The sequence below is a fragment of the Anas acuta genome, chromosome 2 (assembly GCF_963932015.1).
Source record: "Anas acuta chromosome 2, bAnaAcu1.1, whole genome shotgun sequence".
Lineage (NCBI taxonomy): Eukaryota > Metazoa > Chordata > Aves > Anseriformes > Anatidae > Anas > Anas acuta.
In genome coordinates, this window is record NC_088980.1 from 156,519,784 (window position 1) to 156,537,101 (window position 17,318).

General features: G+C 45.0%; 1 protein-coding gene across 1 annotated transcript; it reads left to right on the plus strand.

The window, feature by feature from the left end:
* The first annotated feature begins 9,404 nt into the window (after nucleotides 1-9,404).
* LOC137851875 (ly6/PLAUR domain-containing protein 2-like) lies at nucleotides 9,405-16,241 on the plus strand. The gene is made up of 3 exons (XM_068672971.1): nucleotides 9,405-9,891; nucleotides 13,311-13,430; nucleotides 14,191-16,241. Exons 1-3 carry the CDS (start codon nucleotides 9,708-9,710, stop codon nucleotides 14,397-14,399), a joined length of 513 nt encoding a protein of 170 aa, XP_068529072.1. The 5' UTR covers nucleotides 9,405-9,707; the 3' UTR covers nucleotides 14,400-16,241.
* The last annotated feature ends 1,077 nt before the right edge of the window (nucleotides 16,242-17,318 follow it).

Genomic DNA, 17,318 nt, shown 5'->3' on the forward strand with positions numbered 1-17,318 from the left:
AATGGGATATAAAGAAGAATTTTGTCATGGTTATGGTGGTGAGACAGATTGTCCAGAGAAGTTAGGGATGCCCCATCATTGGAAAATTCAGAATGGACAGGGCTTTGAGCAACATAATCTAGTGAAAGATATCCCTGCCTGTGGCACGGGGGTTGGACTAAATGATCTTAAAATGTTCCTTCCAACACAAACAATTCTATGATTTTATGATTCTATATTTTACTGTCTTTTAAGGTCTTTACAGAAAATATTAAAGAAAAGAACTCTAAGAACTCTAAGTTCATCAGGAACTGCACTACTGCCCTCCTCCAGACTGATATCTTCCTCCCAACACTTTTAAAACTTTCAACCCTTCAACTTCCAACGGTTTAAGAAGTTCTCACCATGCTGATATTTCACTTCATCTTGTGTTTTCTGTCTTTCCATCTTTTTCCCCTCTTTAAAACACCACTCTTAATCCTGGTGTGTTATTGATGTCAGAAAAATAATTCTGCAGGATTTTTCCCCCTCCTTTCTTTTTTTTAGGCAATTTGTAATCATGCGATACCATCTCAAAACTGATCAATCTATGAACAGTGTTTGGACCTGTTGGTCAATTTGCTGTGTCTGTAAGAGTTAGAGGATGGGAAATGTCCTTTCTTTCCTTGCTTCAACTTGAACACATTAAACTCTTTCATTCTACACCAGGTGTGGTTATTTCTATTTCTGGATACATGTCCTCATGCTGCCACTACTGTCAAAGTCAAAAGCTTTCCATATTGAAAACGTGTTTGATTTAATATTTAGTTTTCATCTTATTACATCTTCACTACTTTATTTTGTCTCTCAATGTAAGGGCTGTAATTTTAATGCTGTAAAGTCCTTCCTGGTACCTAAGTCATTTTGAGTATTGCAAATTTTCACTTTATATATTTCTTAACCTCTGACATGTCATTTAGCCTGCTGCTCAGTTTTTTCCTTCCACTCTTTCTAGGCTTCTCTCTTATTCTCAGTATAAACTTAAACATTTTTTTTCACTGTTTCAGTCCACAGTTGTTTTTCTGTAGATGTTTATTCCTAACTTTTCCTTTTGTTAGGAAAACATATTCTATACATCTCTCTGAATTTTTGATTGTAGGGAACCATCAGATTCATGTCTCACAACTACATATTTGAGCTAAAATTTCACTCAATCTTTCTGTAGTCACTGTATAACAAAACACCTTTAGTATCTATTTAGCTTAAACTCAATTAATCCAATACTAGGCAGCATCAGGGGAGAATATTGTTCCAAGTGTGTTAGATTCCTGAGTCCAGCCATCAGATTATTCCATTTCAATAAACAAATCTACAAGGAGGGGTTACATGGGGGAGGAATGGAAAAGATGATTGATCTGTGTTGTAGGCGGCTAAATGGATCTGAAGACAGATAAGATTTAAATAAATTTGAGCAACTAAGCTCTTGACACGCAGCTGAGCTCTGGAAACATAGAATTCCCAAGATCAACACACCTAGAGAAGGAAAAAGGAGAGGCCATTGGTCTTTTCAGTTGGAAACCACTGATGAATGTGGAAGGAAGCCGACTGCACTGGGAAGGTTTTGGCACAGCTCTGTATGGGGATGGTATTTCTTTCATGTTGTTTTTTTTATTCAAGACACTGACTCTAAACCAAGGTTGGCTAAGAAGAGAATAATGACAAAAAAAAAAAAAAACAACACATCTGGGAAACATTATCTTATGCAGTTGTCATTTGAAGACGTATCAAAAATATGCATTGTTCATTAAGCATGGGGGGAGGGTGGAGAATATTAATTACTGAAAATGCTGGATACCACACACTAGAGCCATTCTCATGCTACACCTCCAAGAGCATCTTTACCTTTATCATTATCCTTATATTTATTCAAGTGACAGATTTTCAAGTATTGATCATTTATTAATAAAATCACAACAGATTTATCGTGCTGCAAGTTTACTGAATCCCAGGGTATGAATTGCAGTAGTTTGCAATTGCTCTCTGTCCTCCTTTGCAAATAAGTCTTGCTGATGTTTCATCCAACTTGTTCCATAATAATACTCAGTCACTGCTATTCATGCAACAATAGCTTCAAAATGCACCTGTATTTTTGGTTTTCTCAATTATTTTTTCCTTCGAAATTTAGCATGTAAGCAGCTCCTTCAGAAAAATTTCCAACAGACATCCAGTAGCATCACAGACAATTATGCATTCCATTCAACTTAATAATGCCCTGATATTAGGAGAAAGGAAAACATAACACTTAGAACATTGTCAGGAAATTCCTAACAAATAATGTTACACAAAATAAATAAATAAACAGATAGATAGATTGTTTGCAAAGAGGAAAATATTTCTAGTGATTTGGAAAGGAAAACACCTTTTTCACACCTGTAGCCTGAGCCTACACAGAAGATTCCTGACCAGAGCCCAGAACAAGCTTCTTCCATCAATCATCTACCTAGTGTAGCTCCACCCCAACAGCAATGCTGGGAATGTAAATAGAAAGAGGCCAGTGGAATTTTTCCATCAGCATGACGAGAGCTGTTATTACTGCTTTACCTCCAAAAAAATCTTGAAGTCCCACAAAATAAATCCATGAGTTAACAATATTCATTGCCAGACACATCTTCAAGAGTTGCTCTGTCCTCAAAGTCTAAAGACGCTTTGAGGGTAGCAGCCTCCAGAAACCTGAAGTCCACCAAAAGTATCTGAGCCGATTTAGAGCCCTCTCAACATCCTGAGTGTAGGGTCACAGACACCTGGAATGAGCTGCTCTTGTGTGACATTCTTGTCCATGTCCTTTTCAAACCCATTCCCAGGGAACCATACTCAGATTTTTTTTTACCTCTTACACTGGCCACTCAACCCTGTCTCAAGGATAATAATGTTTTGTGGGGTTACCTGACTTTGTGCCTTCCAAACCAACAAGCACTGGAGTAGGATGCGCCTGACTAAATGGACACTTTTGCTATGGAGAGGTCTCCAGATGAGCTAGTCCTCATCTTTGAAAGGTGTCTTTCAAAGGTAGTGAAGGGAAATGTAATCCACAGTGCCATTCATTTTTTTGTTGAGGCAATTGTCTAGGGCATATCTGACTAATTGTGCATGTGTCTACTAGGCTGTAACAATAAAGATCTGTGGTGATTCACCCAGGAGACATCTATGTTATAGAAGGATATAGCTAATTTAAATGAGTCCCACTAAGGATGTGTGGCCTGCTTTGATATGTTTGTGACCATGTACATTTCCAAAGGTTATCGTCTTTTTTTTTTCTTTCTTTTTTTTTCTTTTTTCTTTTTTTTCTGTTAATTGGTGCTCCTACAGCCTTGGGCCCTGTGGAGATGGCCCTGACCACGTAGATCCCAGTGATGGTGACTGGATTCTTTGCAATGCTATTCCTACTATTGCACTGGGTACCCATGGTGACACACATAGTAAGTTCTTCCCATTATTTTCCAAGGCTTACTGTTTCACACAAGTAAGCCTAGTAAACCTCATGACAAGGCAGCTAGACCTGTATCTGGTGATAGACTTTGCTGCTAACAAGGGAAATGAGGCAGTAGCCTGAGAAACAGGCTTCCCGATAATAGAACTGTCAATCCCACCAGTGAAAAGCACTGCTGCTGACAGTGAAGTGGTGACAAAGTGATGTAGACTCAATGCTCAGTTGCAGACTAAGTGACAGTCTCTGGTTTTGATAAGTTAAGAGGGAGAAATCAGTTTTCTTTCTCCTGTCCTCTGTATAACCAGAGCCTAGAGAGAAAATCCCCCTCCTAAAGGGAAGGAGGCACCAGATCTTGCATTCTGGGCAGTTTTTGCATGTTGCCCTCTCCTGAACCACTGCAGTGGTTGCTCAAAGACTGACAGTGTCATCAGCTGATCAAAGGGTGGACCTAGACATCAGAGACTCCCAGTCATCAGCACCCTTCAGGCTTGGCTTTAAATCACCCAGCTTTCAGATGGAAAATCACCCAGCTTTCAGATGGAAAATCACATGTTCACAGGATCCTGTCAGAACAAGTACTTTTGGGTCACATCACAAAGGTTTTCATATTTTGTTTGCACCAGCTGTCATCAGGACAGACAGGGGAATCACAGTGAAAGAAGAAATACAAGAGGTTTTCATTTGAAGTGACACATGTGCTACGTCTACTCTGGTCTTTAAAAGGGGCCAGGATTCATTCTCTGATACTGAGGACAGCTGTCACAGCTCATGCCCACATAGCTAAACCCTTTTATCCCCCCAACCAGAATGGCCTCATCTATACTGGGAAATATATTTGGCCCATGCCATGTTTTAGGTGGTGCCTGGGCCCTCCTGGGACAGATCCAGTGGGTTCAGGCCATAACAGGGCCAGGGAACATGCCAAGAGCTACAAATCCTACTCAGAGCTCAAGTCCATGGTAGAAATGATAGAGGTTAAAGGAACCCCACAATGCCTTACTTTCCAGAAGAATGGATATCTACAGTCTGCAATCCAGAACCATACTTTGGGCACTTTGCATGCCCTCTGCAAGTGCCTGGGAAACTTCTGTTCCCAGGGCTGATGAAATACTAGTGGCAAGGCAATGCCTGAAGGAATTGTCCTCATCCTTGCAACTAGGAGTAGAGGCACCTGTAGGCATAGAGTTCACGGCCCTGGACTCCTCTTTTCCCTCAGATCACTAAACAGAGCTCATTTCATTTTCCAAAAACACAGTAAGGTGGAGGATTTCCTCCCATCTGCACCTAATTTTAAGCCTAAAGATAAGTGTGCTTAAGAAAAAATTTGGGAAATGTGAGTATAATTTCCTTCTTTGTCTGTTGGAAAGGTTCAATTTCCTGTCTGACATCTCCAGACAAATTGTTCGAATCACTAAACAAAGCACACACAGGGGAAAAGAGGGGTAAAAGCCCTTCAGAGATTAACTGAGTCAGCAATGGGACTCGGGATTTTTCTTTGATACTCTGATACTCCCCTATGTGGAGACACCTGTGTTTTGTATCAAAAAACTCCTGGAAGCAAGACCTAAAGAGCTCTGAGGAGAAGGGTGCTAACTGTGTCATGCTCACACTTTCACCCTTCTCCAAACCAAGGAAACCTGCATTCCTTTCTGCCCAGTAGCACAGTTTCATCAAGAGGGTGGAGAGCAACCCCACCCGAACAAGCCTATAGTCTTGTTATTAGTGCACACCCTTGGCAGGTGGGAGCTTTGATTAGCTGAACACATCATCAGGCATCACTGCAGCCATGATCAGGGACAGCATGTCTCCCTACTGTTTAGTCACAGACAGTGGTGCTAGAGCCCACAGATAAAAGAGGTCCCCAACAAAAATTTGTGCTCCCTGAATACCAGGAGCCAAACTCAAGCTGGCTCAAGATACTGCTCAGTAACCTATTTTCCTATACTCCAACCATAACCATGATATCTGGAAACCTGGTGGCAGATTCCATCCTGACAAGCAGCCCCCAAGTGAAACTTTAACGTCAGGTAGACCAATGCCATGGCTATAACACCATGACCACATGTTCAAACGTAATTATTTGAAGTCCACCTCACAGAATAAGGATCTTATATGCTTCTTATATGTGGGACTGAAGTGGCTGTTCTTGTAAAATATCTGGTTAGTTGTGCTGGGCAAGACAGGTGAGAAGGTGATAAACCAGATGTAGTTCATAGAAGGACCCCCTGGAAAGATTAAAACCATGGAGAAGAAACCTTCCCGGGGAGAAGTCAAAGAGCCCACCAAAGGCCATCCAAGGGACATCCTCAGCAAAATGCACCTCCCTGAGGGAGAGGGAAATTGCAACTGTGAGTTATTAAATCTATCAGAAGTGTAACAAGAACTACTAGCTGTGGAAACTGTAAATCAGAGTAGAAATGCAGGGTTTATTTTACATACGGATGATAACTGATGACTAGATCAGCTAATCGAAGTTTGGCACAGACTTTCTGTCTCAGGACGTCTCTACAAAATCTATTTATTTATTTATTTATTTGATTATTTGTTCAAACAAGAATTAACTGGAAATATTAGTACAGATAGTTATAAAGCACATCATCTTCTTGTTTTGTAACAATGACCTTATGTCATCTGACTTTCTTTGCATATGTGATAAGGAGAGAAAGATCACATCCACCCAGATAACCTTATGAGTGATCTCAGACTGTCAGGTACAGGCTTGCAGTGGTTTCGGATTGATAACACTGAAAAATCAGAGAGACTTTTGGGAATGCAGACATTTCTCACTACACACTATGCCCCATTTATATCCTCAGATATTCAGACCCGAAATGACATTTCAGTTGAAGTCCCTTATGGCTCCTGTCAGCCAGAGTTCAAAACCTTGCCCTGGGTTTATTCCCACTGAAAAAGATAGATGGGAATTGAGGTCCTCTTGAGTCCTAAGAGCTGTCTGAGGCTCTCCTAACTGCTATATCAAACCATTTCTTTCACTTATTTATCCAGTTCTAACTTAAAGCCAGTGGGATTTTTACCCTGTCTTTGTTTTTAGAAGGGACCCACTTTTTGAGGCATTTGAGACCTATTTAAACCTATTTCTGATTACCAGCCCCCTTTCACAGAACCACAAAATCACAGAGTGAGGTTGGAAGGGACCTCTAGAGGTCAACTGGTCCAACCCCCTGCTCAGAAAGCAGCGTGCCCAGGTCCATGTCCAAGTGGCTTATGAAGATCTCAAAGAACAAGACTCCACAACCTTTATGGGCAAACTGTGCCAGTGCCCAGTCACCCACATGGCATGGAAGTGCTTCCTGATATTTAGACAGAACCTCCCATTTTGTGCCCAGTGCCTCTGCCCCTGTCACTGACAAGAGCCCGGCTCAGTCCTCTTGCAGGTATTTATGGACATGGATGAGATCCCCTTGAGCATCCTCTTCTCCAGGCTGAACAGTCACAGCTCTCTTTCCTTCCTGATAGCAGAGGTGCTCCAGGCTGTTCAGCATCTTGATGACCCTCCATTGGACTCTCCCCACTATGTCCAGGTCTCTTTTGTACTGGGGAGCCCAGAACTGGACCCAGTACTACAGGTTTGGCCTTACCAGTGCTGAATAGCTTTCCTTGAACAGTGCTTCCCCTAATGCAACCCAGGATACCACTTGCCTTCTTAGCAGCAAGGGCACATACCTGCCTTATCTTCAATTTGGTGACTGCAGAGCTGCTTTCCAGCTGGGGGGCTTCCAGCATATATCTCTGGACCAGTTTGATCTTTTAGCATAAAGATTTTTTTTTTTTTTTCTTTCTGAAATTCTGCTTTCTTTTCTTGCAATCTATTTCTGGGTAACAGTTGTGTTTCTTTCCAAACTCCGCTCTGCCAGGCTGAAGAGGACCGGTATTTTCCAATGTCATCTCTTGGGATGGATCCTGTTGTTCCAGCTTCATCATTATTTCCCATTTCCTTTTTTTTTATTTTTATTTTTTTTCCATCAGGAAACAGGACAATAATTTTCCATGTGAGAAGCAACCAGGGCTTCATATGCAAATGTTAGCATTACCTGAATCAGCTTCCCTCACAGTCTAATGCATGACTTGTGATCACCTATGATATGGATTTTTGTTTAGTTTTGGTATTTATTTTTTTTTCCCTAGGGGAAAAGCTTCACAGGAGGCTCCTAGTTATCTTTAGATCAACTAATATTTACAGGTCTTCCATTTTCTCAGTATTTTTACTGGCATTCTCCCAGCTTTTCTATCCCTGAAGTTTGGCTCTCCTGCACAGTCTGCAGGAGCTTTAACAGCCCCGACTGTGATATTTTTCCAATGCTCTGCCTTATGGCCGGATCTCAAACCCTTTTAAGCCATTAGACAAAGTTAATTGGTTTTACCCTGGCCAGAGGCAGACAATCCCACCGTGTTGATGCATCCCATGTCCAGACACCGCAGTGATGGACAACCTCCACCAAGCTGGCAAGACTCATTTAGTCTCCAATTTATGCATCATTCCCTCAACCAGGCCGATTTATTCCAAAGCTTTCTCAATATCTTTCAAGCACAAGCAGACCATTACCATGTCCCGATGGGGACCTCTCCATCCCACCAAGGCACACACAGTCTGTCAAGAAGCCTTTCAGTGGTATGAACACCAGACAGTCCACCCCACTGTGCTTACCTATTGAGGAATAACCACCCTGAATACCTAAAGTACTGGATCTTTTCCAGTTTTCTGGGTGTTTTAAAATGCTGCTCAAATGTGCTTTGAACTGCCCAGTTACAGGAAAGGATCTGGATGTAACCAGGTCTGAGGGCTTTCACAGCGCAGTCTTTTCTCATACTCATGGAGGTATGTTTGCACTGTTTTCCTTTATGTACCTGTTCTCTGTACCTGTTCTCTGATGGCACAGCAAGATAAAAACGAATATAAACAATGGTTTTCACTCTCACAGCAGCTAAGCGAGCATTAAGGTGCATGTCTTCCCCTCCCTTTCTACACGGCACAATACGAATCCTGCTGTCCCAGATCGATCCACTTTGTGCTATCCGTGACTGTGGAAATTTTCGTTAGCAATGCTTCTTGAATTACTCTGAACTCTTGGAGGAGCTGTGTTTCCCCCAAAATACTCCACTGTCAAACTGGGAAAAGAGATATGGAAGGGTGGCAATACCCATGTGCATCACCACAGTGGTCCTGTGACCAACAACCCCATGATCATAAAATTATCCTGTGCAGTCACCTTGTCCCCAGTTCCTGAAGTCTCGGAGATCTTCACAGTGCTTCACAAACTTTTATGTTGTGGCTTATTCAGCTGTTTTATGGGAAATTGTGTCCTGGATCACATCAAAACCCCCAAAAGTCAGGTTTTCCAACAAAATACAAAAATGTCGTTGGATCAGTCAAAAGAGAATAGCAAAACATTTCTCCCTAACTACAAACTTTTAAGCTTTTTCCACAGATATTGCATAAGACTTGAAAAAAAAAAAAAAAAAAAAAAAGCAAGTTTGAAGGGGATGCCTTGATGCACATTAAAGGAAAACTTTCCATCAGGAAGGCACTGCAGCAGGAAAACAGATCCATTTATCCATCCTGAGTTTATTTCTCATTTTCAGAATAAAATCCAGTAAATAACTGACACTTTTGCAAAAGAAGGCTCAGCTCCCTGTTCTGCCAGCATAACCCAGGACCTGAAATAAAATGATATGTCCAAATGCCATCCTTGGAGTCTCCATCACCTGTGTTCACCTCCACTAGTCTTTCAGTGCCTCCCATGACCAACAGCTCAGCACTGTGGCTGTGTTCATAAATAAACCCCTGGGAGCAAGAAACTGGGCTTGTTTTTGCACTGAATTTGGGAAAATAGATATTCTTTGGGAAAATCCAGCCACGCCAGATTCCTGCCTGCCATGCCAGGCAGTAGTTGGCATGAAAACATGGCACAGGTTTTGGTGATGTTGAGCTAACACGTGTGGAAGCCCAGCCTGCTGCCACTTGCACCTTGCCTGATGTTGCCCAACTCAACATTCATGACACAATCCGGCTCTTGGCTCGCAGAGCCAGATTTGAAGCAACAAACATACCTTGTCACATTCCCCGTCCAAACACCAGCGTGGGGCCACCCCCTGCAGCACAAGCTGTATTTTTCCTTTTCCATGGGACCAGCCCCGGGTCATAAACCCGAAGAGGAGATGCGGTACGGCAGGAGTCTGCTCATCGCGGTGATGTCACCTCTCTGGGAACTCGTTCCTCTACAAATCCCAATCCAGGCTGGAGATGAGCTCTCCCCTGCTTACCCCAGGGGAATCCGCCCACCGGATCAAGAGGAGGTGGAGGGTGGAAAGACATATAAAGCTCCCCGGGAGCCGCTCGCCTTTACTGTCCAGGTTGCACGGATCTGCTCTCAGCATGAAGTCGCTTCTGGTGGGGCTGCTGCTTGGCCTGGCGTGCGTGGAGCTGGGTAAGGATCCTGCATTCCTAACTTCATGGGACCCCCTGGGAAATGTTTGAGAAGGGAGGGGGGAGGCAGCGATGCAGAAAGACCTGGTAATCCCTAGATAGGGGAAATAATGTCCTTATGTATTTAAGAAGGTCAACGGAGGGGGTGAGAGGGGAAAGGAGATGCACTTTCCTGGTGGGGAGGACAGTGATGGCTGTTGGAGAGCACTGCAGACCATTTGGACCCATGGGTGGTCACGGGTCACCCAGCCCTGCTCACACCGCACCCTAGGGTGGAGGGGACTGACACGAGGCTTCACAAGGCCACGGAGTGAATGACAGCCACATGGCACAGGGAGAGCAAGTGTGGGCAAGGACCTGAGCTGGCAGCCTCCAGCCAAGCTGCCAACCTGTCCCCTCAGGGATGGGATGGGGTATGTTCATCCTGATCTCCTGACATCCCTACTACCTCACAGCTGGCTACTAGAAGGGCTGATAAACAAAGAGCAAGATATGGGTGAGAATATGAGAAATAACTCTAGGGATTTGGGGAAGCTTAATGAAACCACCAGCTCTAGGGTTTGCACTGATTTCTAGAGATTAGTAGATGGGTGGAGATAATAAATTCCCTCGGGTCTGTCTGGTCTTGGGTTCTGAATCAGAGTCTTGGGAAAGCTAGCAGTGAGGTCCGGTCATTGCTGTGCATGTTTTTGTGACTTTTTTTGGCCTGGAATAGTCATTCTTGGGGTGACACAAACCTTGTGTGTCCCCTTCCCCCCACACACACACAATGGCAGGGGATTGAACTTAGATGATCTTTAAGGTCCCTTCCAACCCAAACCATTTTGTGATTCTGTGATTCAGCCTTTATCCCATAGGTACCAGAAATCCTCAGGCTAATTTAATTGGACTCCGTAAAATTTGAAAGGAAAGGCAGCCTGGGCAGGGCTTGAACACCCTTATCTGGAGGCACTTTGACATTCAGAGTCACAAATGAATGAAGGCTGTAAGGCATACACCTTGCAAGTCGCTATGTCCAGATTTGTCTTGGGTCTCTTCATCAAGCTTCATTGTTTTTTTATTCCTCTACCCTCATTTCTCTTTCCATATGTCTTTGAAACAAACCCAGCTCGAGCTGAACATTTCATTTCCTTACTTGCTCTGGGTTGAACAGACCATAGGGCTCAACCAGGACAGGTGCAGTTACTTCCATAATACTACAGCAATTTATTAAAGTTCAGTACCTTTTTTTATTATTATTTTGTCTTGTTTTTCTTTCAAGGCACTTCAGAGGTGGCATATTATGCATTTCTTTGCCCTCCTCTAGTCTCACATTGGGTTTAATGGCGTTGTTGAGGAGCTGACAGAGCAGGTTTCCACCCATGGGTCTTGAAGCACTTTATGGGAGCAAAGAGGCATCATCATCCTTTGCTTTATCATTGAGACTGAGGCAGATATGTATTTTGGGAGAATAATGCTATGAGAGGCAGCTGGTCTAGGCAGCACTTGCAGCTCAGGAATATGTCCATGGCTCAAGGTACATTGCTCACCCTCCAGAAGGAATCAAGGTGTGGAAGGTGCTGTCAGAGAGTGATGGACAGTAATTATTGGCTTCAGCTCTGGACACAGCACTGTCTTTTCTGGTCATTTCTTCTTCTCTGGTCCTTACAGTTTGGGGCTTTCCTCTTCCGCTACAATTTTCCCCCAAAAAACTGTGTCCTCTGAGTGCCACATCCAGACTCAGTTGAATAATAAGGGGCAAGGGGGTGATGATTTTCTCTCCTAAATTTGCTCTTGACTGGAAGCAATTTCTCCAGACCCCATGGTACTGTCCTGCTCACCCACAGAATTGGTCAGGTTTGGAAATCAGCTCAGCCCAAAGGTTGCAGACCAGTTCCTCACTTAATTTAAATTGGCACTGCTCCACCCATACACAAGCAGGTCCTACACACCCACAAGCATCCCCATGCTTGCCAGCTTGATAATTGTGATTTCTCCCAGTGTGCCCTATAAGTGCAAAACCAACCAAACAAACAAAAAAAAAAATAAGATAAACAAACTCTTCTGGGTCATTCTGAAGTTATCTACCAAAATCCTCGATTTGGGTAAACAGGGATGGCTCCACCACGCCTTCTGACAGAGGAGATGGCCACCAGCACACCACGACTTCTCAAACCGAAAATCCCTTCCTACCTTTGCAAAGAGGACGGAGAAAACTTTTGCAGCATGAGAACTCTGCTGCACAGCTGAATTTTTCGCAAGCGATGCTAAAAGAAATAGATGCCCTGAAAATCCATTCGGAAGTCAAGTGTTCAAATAAATACCTTCGGAAATATTTATCCTTATGGCAGTCCCAGCAGTTTCTCTCCAACAGCAGGTGCTGCAGAATTAGCGGCGAGAAAACACCGTATTTCCGCAATTTTACCAATAGATGGCGGTGGATACATTTGGGTGGCTCTCCAGCTGCTGCTGCCTTGCTGGAAAATGCACAGGATAGAAACCATCAGGCTGGGTTGGTTTCTGTCACCGAGCCAAACCAGCACGGCTCCGAAAAAAACAACATGCACGCTCCGTATCTGCTGGCTGTGGATGGGCAGGTCTCGTACCGAGACTTTTGAGCAACTGCTGAGATCAAGGCTTGCATATGTAAAGGTGTCCCTGTGTCAGCAGCAGCCAGCGAGAGCTTTGTAGCATCATCGCTTTTAAAAACCAGCAACAGCTCCTGATGAAAGTGTTTTTAGGACACATTCATCCCTTAGGATCTCCGGTACGGCTCTGAAATTTAAATTATTCTCTCAGTTACTGAGTTCTGCGGAAAACCTTCTAAATAAGCATGAAGGAGGCCTGGAAATCCAACTTCAGTGACTGTCTCTGTGGGTGGAGGGGCTGCAGGTGAATGCTGCTCTAAACAGAAGGAGCAATTTCGCCCTGTGCTGCAGCAGCTCTTACACGGGATGCACAAAACAGCAAAAATGTCCTAATTTTGGCCAGATTGATTCCCTCTATCTAAAACTGGATTCATTTTAAGAAGCTGATACAGTTTTGTTCTTTGAGCCTGCAGAACAACAGCAAACAGCCACACTGAATAGTCTGATCACCAAACTGCTGATGGGCCAGGACCCTCCAACGATGCTATTCAAGCTGCTCAAGCAAGATTTCCCTCTAGATCTGCTCTTTTTAAGCTGATGATCCCCTGAAGTAGTGATGATGCCGAGCTCCCTGCAACACCCACCTCATCCTTTGATGCTGGGGTTTGGTCTTTGCCCTTGACAAAGCTTTGTTACTGTCTCCAGCTGTGCTTAGTTTCCAAGGTCTCTGCATCTTGGTTGTGGGGGTGAAGCACTGTCACATAATTCCTGCCACTGAGCAGAGAAGTTGCAGCCTTGCTGTCTGCCTTCGCTGCTGTGACCGACTCAAATCCCTTCTTTTCCCCCTCTGCAGCCCAATCTCTGCGGTGTTACACGTGCAAGGAGCCAACAGACATTAATGACTGCAGAACACCCACCGTGTGTCCCCCGAATGCCAAGGTGTGCACAACGACGCTGCACTCTCTAGACATGGGTAAGTCTCATTGCTTTCTTTGGGTGGTCATCGAGCAAGATGATTTTCAGCTTTGTGGGCCAAAATGTCTCATGAACTTCTCCCCTGCTTCCCTCTCCTTTTCCCAGACCCTGCCTTGGGTTATCCTTTAACAGTAAGAATCCAGGTGGACTTATCCAAGGTGGGAAGCAAGGAAGTCCATCAGACTCAAGGCTTCATCGTGAAGCATACAGCATTCGCCCCACTCACTCAGTCTGTTTTGCCTTTCCCACCCCTCTGCATTACAGCTCCTGACATTGCAGATGTGTGCAAACACACTGCAGAAACCCAGGGACTCTCTCATTTGTAGACACCCTCACCTAACACCAACTCTTATCCGAGAGAGAAAAACAACCTGAACGTGTTAGTGTTGCACCAGTGTTTCTTGGCATTGTCGTCTCCTATGCAAAGCTATCACAAGAGCAACCCACCTGAATAAAACATGAAGGGATTTGTGTCTCTTGTCTGCAGTAGAAGGAATTTGGAGGGAGCAGGAGGGACAGAGGGAGATGGCAGGAAGAACCAGAGGACCTGTTAGATAAAGAGTAGTCTGAGTTACAGGCACCCGTGGATTAAAGGCAGTCAACCCCTCATTTGACTTTATTTACCTAAAAACATCATGCTTTTCACTCCCCTCCATTGCACAAAGCCAGTGGTGCTCAATTCCAGTGTTCTGTGCTTTTCTTCACCATGTCTTTCTCTCTCTTCTCCTTCCCCCCGTCCTCCAATGCATCCATTTCAGGTTACCCCTTTTTCGGCAACATCACCGTGACCAGAAAGTGTGATGAGACCTGTGTCGACTATGATGGGATAGGCTCGAGCAGGCCCACGACGTGCTGCTACACCGACCTCTGCTCTGATGACACCAAGAACAAAGGGGAGAGAAGCAGCTCCTCAGCAATGGGTCTAATGGCCTTGGTTGCTGGCACACTCCTCCAGCGCGCTCTGTGAAGCCATGGGCACCCCTGCTCCGACCAAAGCATCTCCTCCCCTGTCTCTGCCAAGATGCCTTGTGAACTTTAAGATGCCTTGGGAGAAAACCTTCTTTGCTCAAGTGTGTCTTCACCCATCTTCAGTGTTGTGGATTCGAGGCAAAAATTTGGGCGCCTGGACCTAAACCCCTCAAAATTTCCATTTTCCAGCTGTTGAGAAGATGTTCTTCACCTTTGGTTGCTTCTGGTCCCCAGGACCCACATCTCGCCTTGCAGCTTTCCTCACCATGAAGAACAGTGGCTCTGTACAGCAGGAGGGACTGGGCAGAACCACCAAGGGTGGTGCTTGGGGATGATCTTCATCCACAGCAGGGGCTACAGGCATGCTGGACATAATGGTGCTGTTTTCCCAGATCTTCCTCAGCTCCCACAAAACACGCACCCATGTGACTCTATCTTATTTCAATGCGCAACCTCCCCAAAAGCTGGAACCCTCCATCAGCATCTTGGCTTCTTTTCTTTCCACATTGGGTGCTATCTCCAGAGGCAGTTGGATGTTGGACCCCTTCTAATACCTGCTCAGCAGAGTGTGGTTTGCAGATGTGGAGAGCTGGCACTTAATTCTCTCTAGAATAAGCCATGGAATGAGTTCAGAAGGGCTCAGCCATCATGCATGGAGATGGAAAGCATTTCTGGAAAGCTCGTAAGATGCCCAGGATGAACAAGCCAAGGCAGTTTAGACTCGTAAAAGCAAATCCAGAAGTTTGGCCAGCCCAAAACCCCAGCAGCACTTTGCCTGAGCTCAGGTTGCAATCAGAGCCCCCAGCTTTCCAGATGTTTCACAGGCTGTTTCAAGCAACTTCTTCTGTTAGCCTGCCCTCCCCCATCCCTTCACAGCAGGGGCCACAGGAAAGGAAAATAAATGATTATCCCAGACCCTCAGCTCTGGGAAAATTCAGCCTTTCCACTCGAAGCTGGTTAATGGTGCTACCAGGCCCTGCTGGGGACTTGCTCCATTCTCCCTTGGAGTAGCTGTAGGATTTGAGCTTGATGCCCTGTCTGCTGTAAAAACAGAAGGAGTGGAAGCTGATCCAAATGAGCTAGATGTGGCCAGCTCGTGGCCTCTTTTGGGAGGGGAGAGCAGGGGTACTTGCATTTATCTTTATTCTTATTTCTTGGCTCATCCAGGGGAGCAAAAGGGAACCTGCAAGAACAGGGGCAGAGGGGGGCAAGGGCACATCCCAAGCACCATCCTCATGCATTCATGAAGCCCCTGTGACCTCCTCTAAGCCAAACTCCAGTTTCACTCTGTCTCTGTACAAGACATCAGCCAAGACAATCACGAAAAAAGAAAGGGGGGTTCTGGATGAGAATCTAGTGAATAAAGTTGGATCTTCCCATTTTCACCCTGCAGTCTTTCCTGTGTGTTCAGCATGTCTTTGGATTGTTTTCTGGCTGAGGAGGGAAGTGTCAGTGAGGGGAAAAGCTACAGAAAGGGACAAGAGTGCAAAGCCGGTGGGAGAAAATGGAAAGGAGTGTGGCAGAAGGGTGAAGGGTCATGCAGTAGCTACAGGATGCTTACCTGGGGCATGGGATTTCTTTTCCAGTGCAGCTTCTCTTGCAGCAGGAAAAGGGAAAGCAGCTGAGCTCAGCACTGCAAGGGAGAAGGCAGCCTTGAGCAAAGATGCTGCAGATGGGGACTGCTGCCTTCCTTGTGTCACCTGGTGCTGGCTGTGAGCATCCTGCATCTCACTGAGCTGACACTCTCCTGCTATCCAGGACTTCCCTGTTAGTGTGGCTACGCTGCAAAAGCAGTGAACATCTAGTGTAGAAAACAGAGCAAAAGGCTCAAAGCACTTTTAATATATTCCTGCACCAGGCAAGATGAAAAGCCCTTAGCACAACGTGTCAGGGGTGCAAAAATTTGCAGTAATATTAATCTGTTCATGCTGGGTTAGGCCTAAGCTATGGGACAAACCCTGGGAGTCCTGGCAAAGTTTGATTTGCACGGAATTGCTGCTTCTGCTATCGCTTGTATTTATTCTGGCTCTTTGGTCCCTAGGAGTTAAGCCCAGCAAGCACTGCTGCCCCAGTAAATGCAGGGCACCGCCAGCAGATTCAAAGGCATTTGCAAAATTTTGCATCAGTGGGTCAAGTGGACATACAAAGGGAGAAGTTTAAATATAGGCTGAATAAAATAGAACAGAGAGAGAAGTGTCTCCGATGAGCTGTAAAAAGATGTGCGGCCTCTAGACCCTGCAAGACGAGGCTGTGCAGCTGGTGGCCTCCAGCACAGTAGCTGTCGTGGAGGATTTTACCTGCCCATCCTGGGGCTTGTTCATCCCAGCAATCACTCTGTGCAAGGCCAGGGACACTATTTCTAGGCTTGAGGGCATTTCTTGATGCCTAGTATTTTATCCAGACAAGCAGTTGTTTTTTTCACCACCTCCCAGCCTTCCTGTAAATGTGGGGCAGCCCTAGAGGTGCATGATCCTCATCACTCACTTTCACTTGCAAATCTGGAGGCAATGCTTTTGTCTGCCTAGAAATTAAAGATCAAAGCGAAGCAGAGACTAAAATTTCAGGGAGGTGTTTGCATAGCCAGTTGGTGAGGGTATTCATACTGGTATACCCAGTTGGTGAGGGTATCCATACTGGTATACCCAGATGAGTCCTGCCTCCAGGTGTCTATCAGGGTTGTGTGTCTGCCCTGGTGGCTTTTCACTGTGGGCTCCATGACTCTTAAAGGTGGAGTGAGCATCTCAAAGGATTGTTCATCCTATGTAAACGCAATGTGCACCCAGACCTAGCTTGGGCTGGATCAGGAAAGCAGGTCCATAGCATCCTTTAGGTCTTAGACCCAGAATCACGAAGGGAGGAGAATGGTTCAGACCCAGACTGTGTGATATTGGCTGGAAAAAGATGTTACCTCCTTGCA

What these genes read in the sequence shown, in the direction of transcription:
- LOC137851875 (XM_068672971.1), top strand. Translation starts at nt 9,708, where the DNA reads ATGAGCTCTCCCCTGCTTACCCCAGGGGAATCCGCCCACCGGATCAAG. An exon ending in CCTGGCGTGCGTGGAGCTGG is followed by an intron (nt 9,892 to 13,310) that starts GTAAGGATCCTG and finishes CCCCCTCTGCAG; the next exon opens with CCCAATCTCTGCGGTGTTAC. An exon ending in GCTGCACTCTCTAGACATGG is followed by an intron (nt 13,431 to 14,190) that starts GTAAGTCTCATT and finishes CATCCATTTCAG; the next exon opens with GTTACCCCTTTTTCGGCAAC.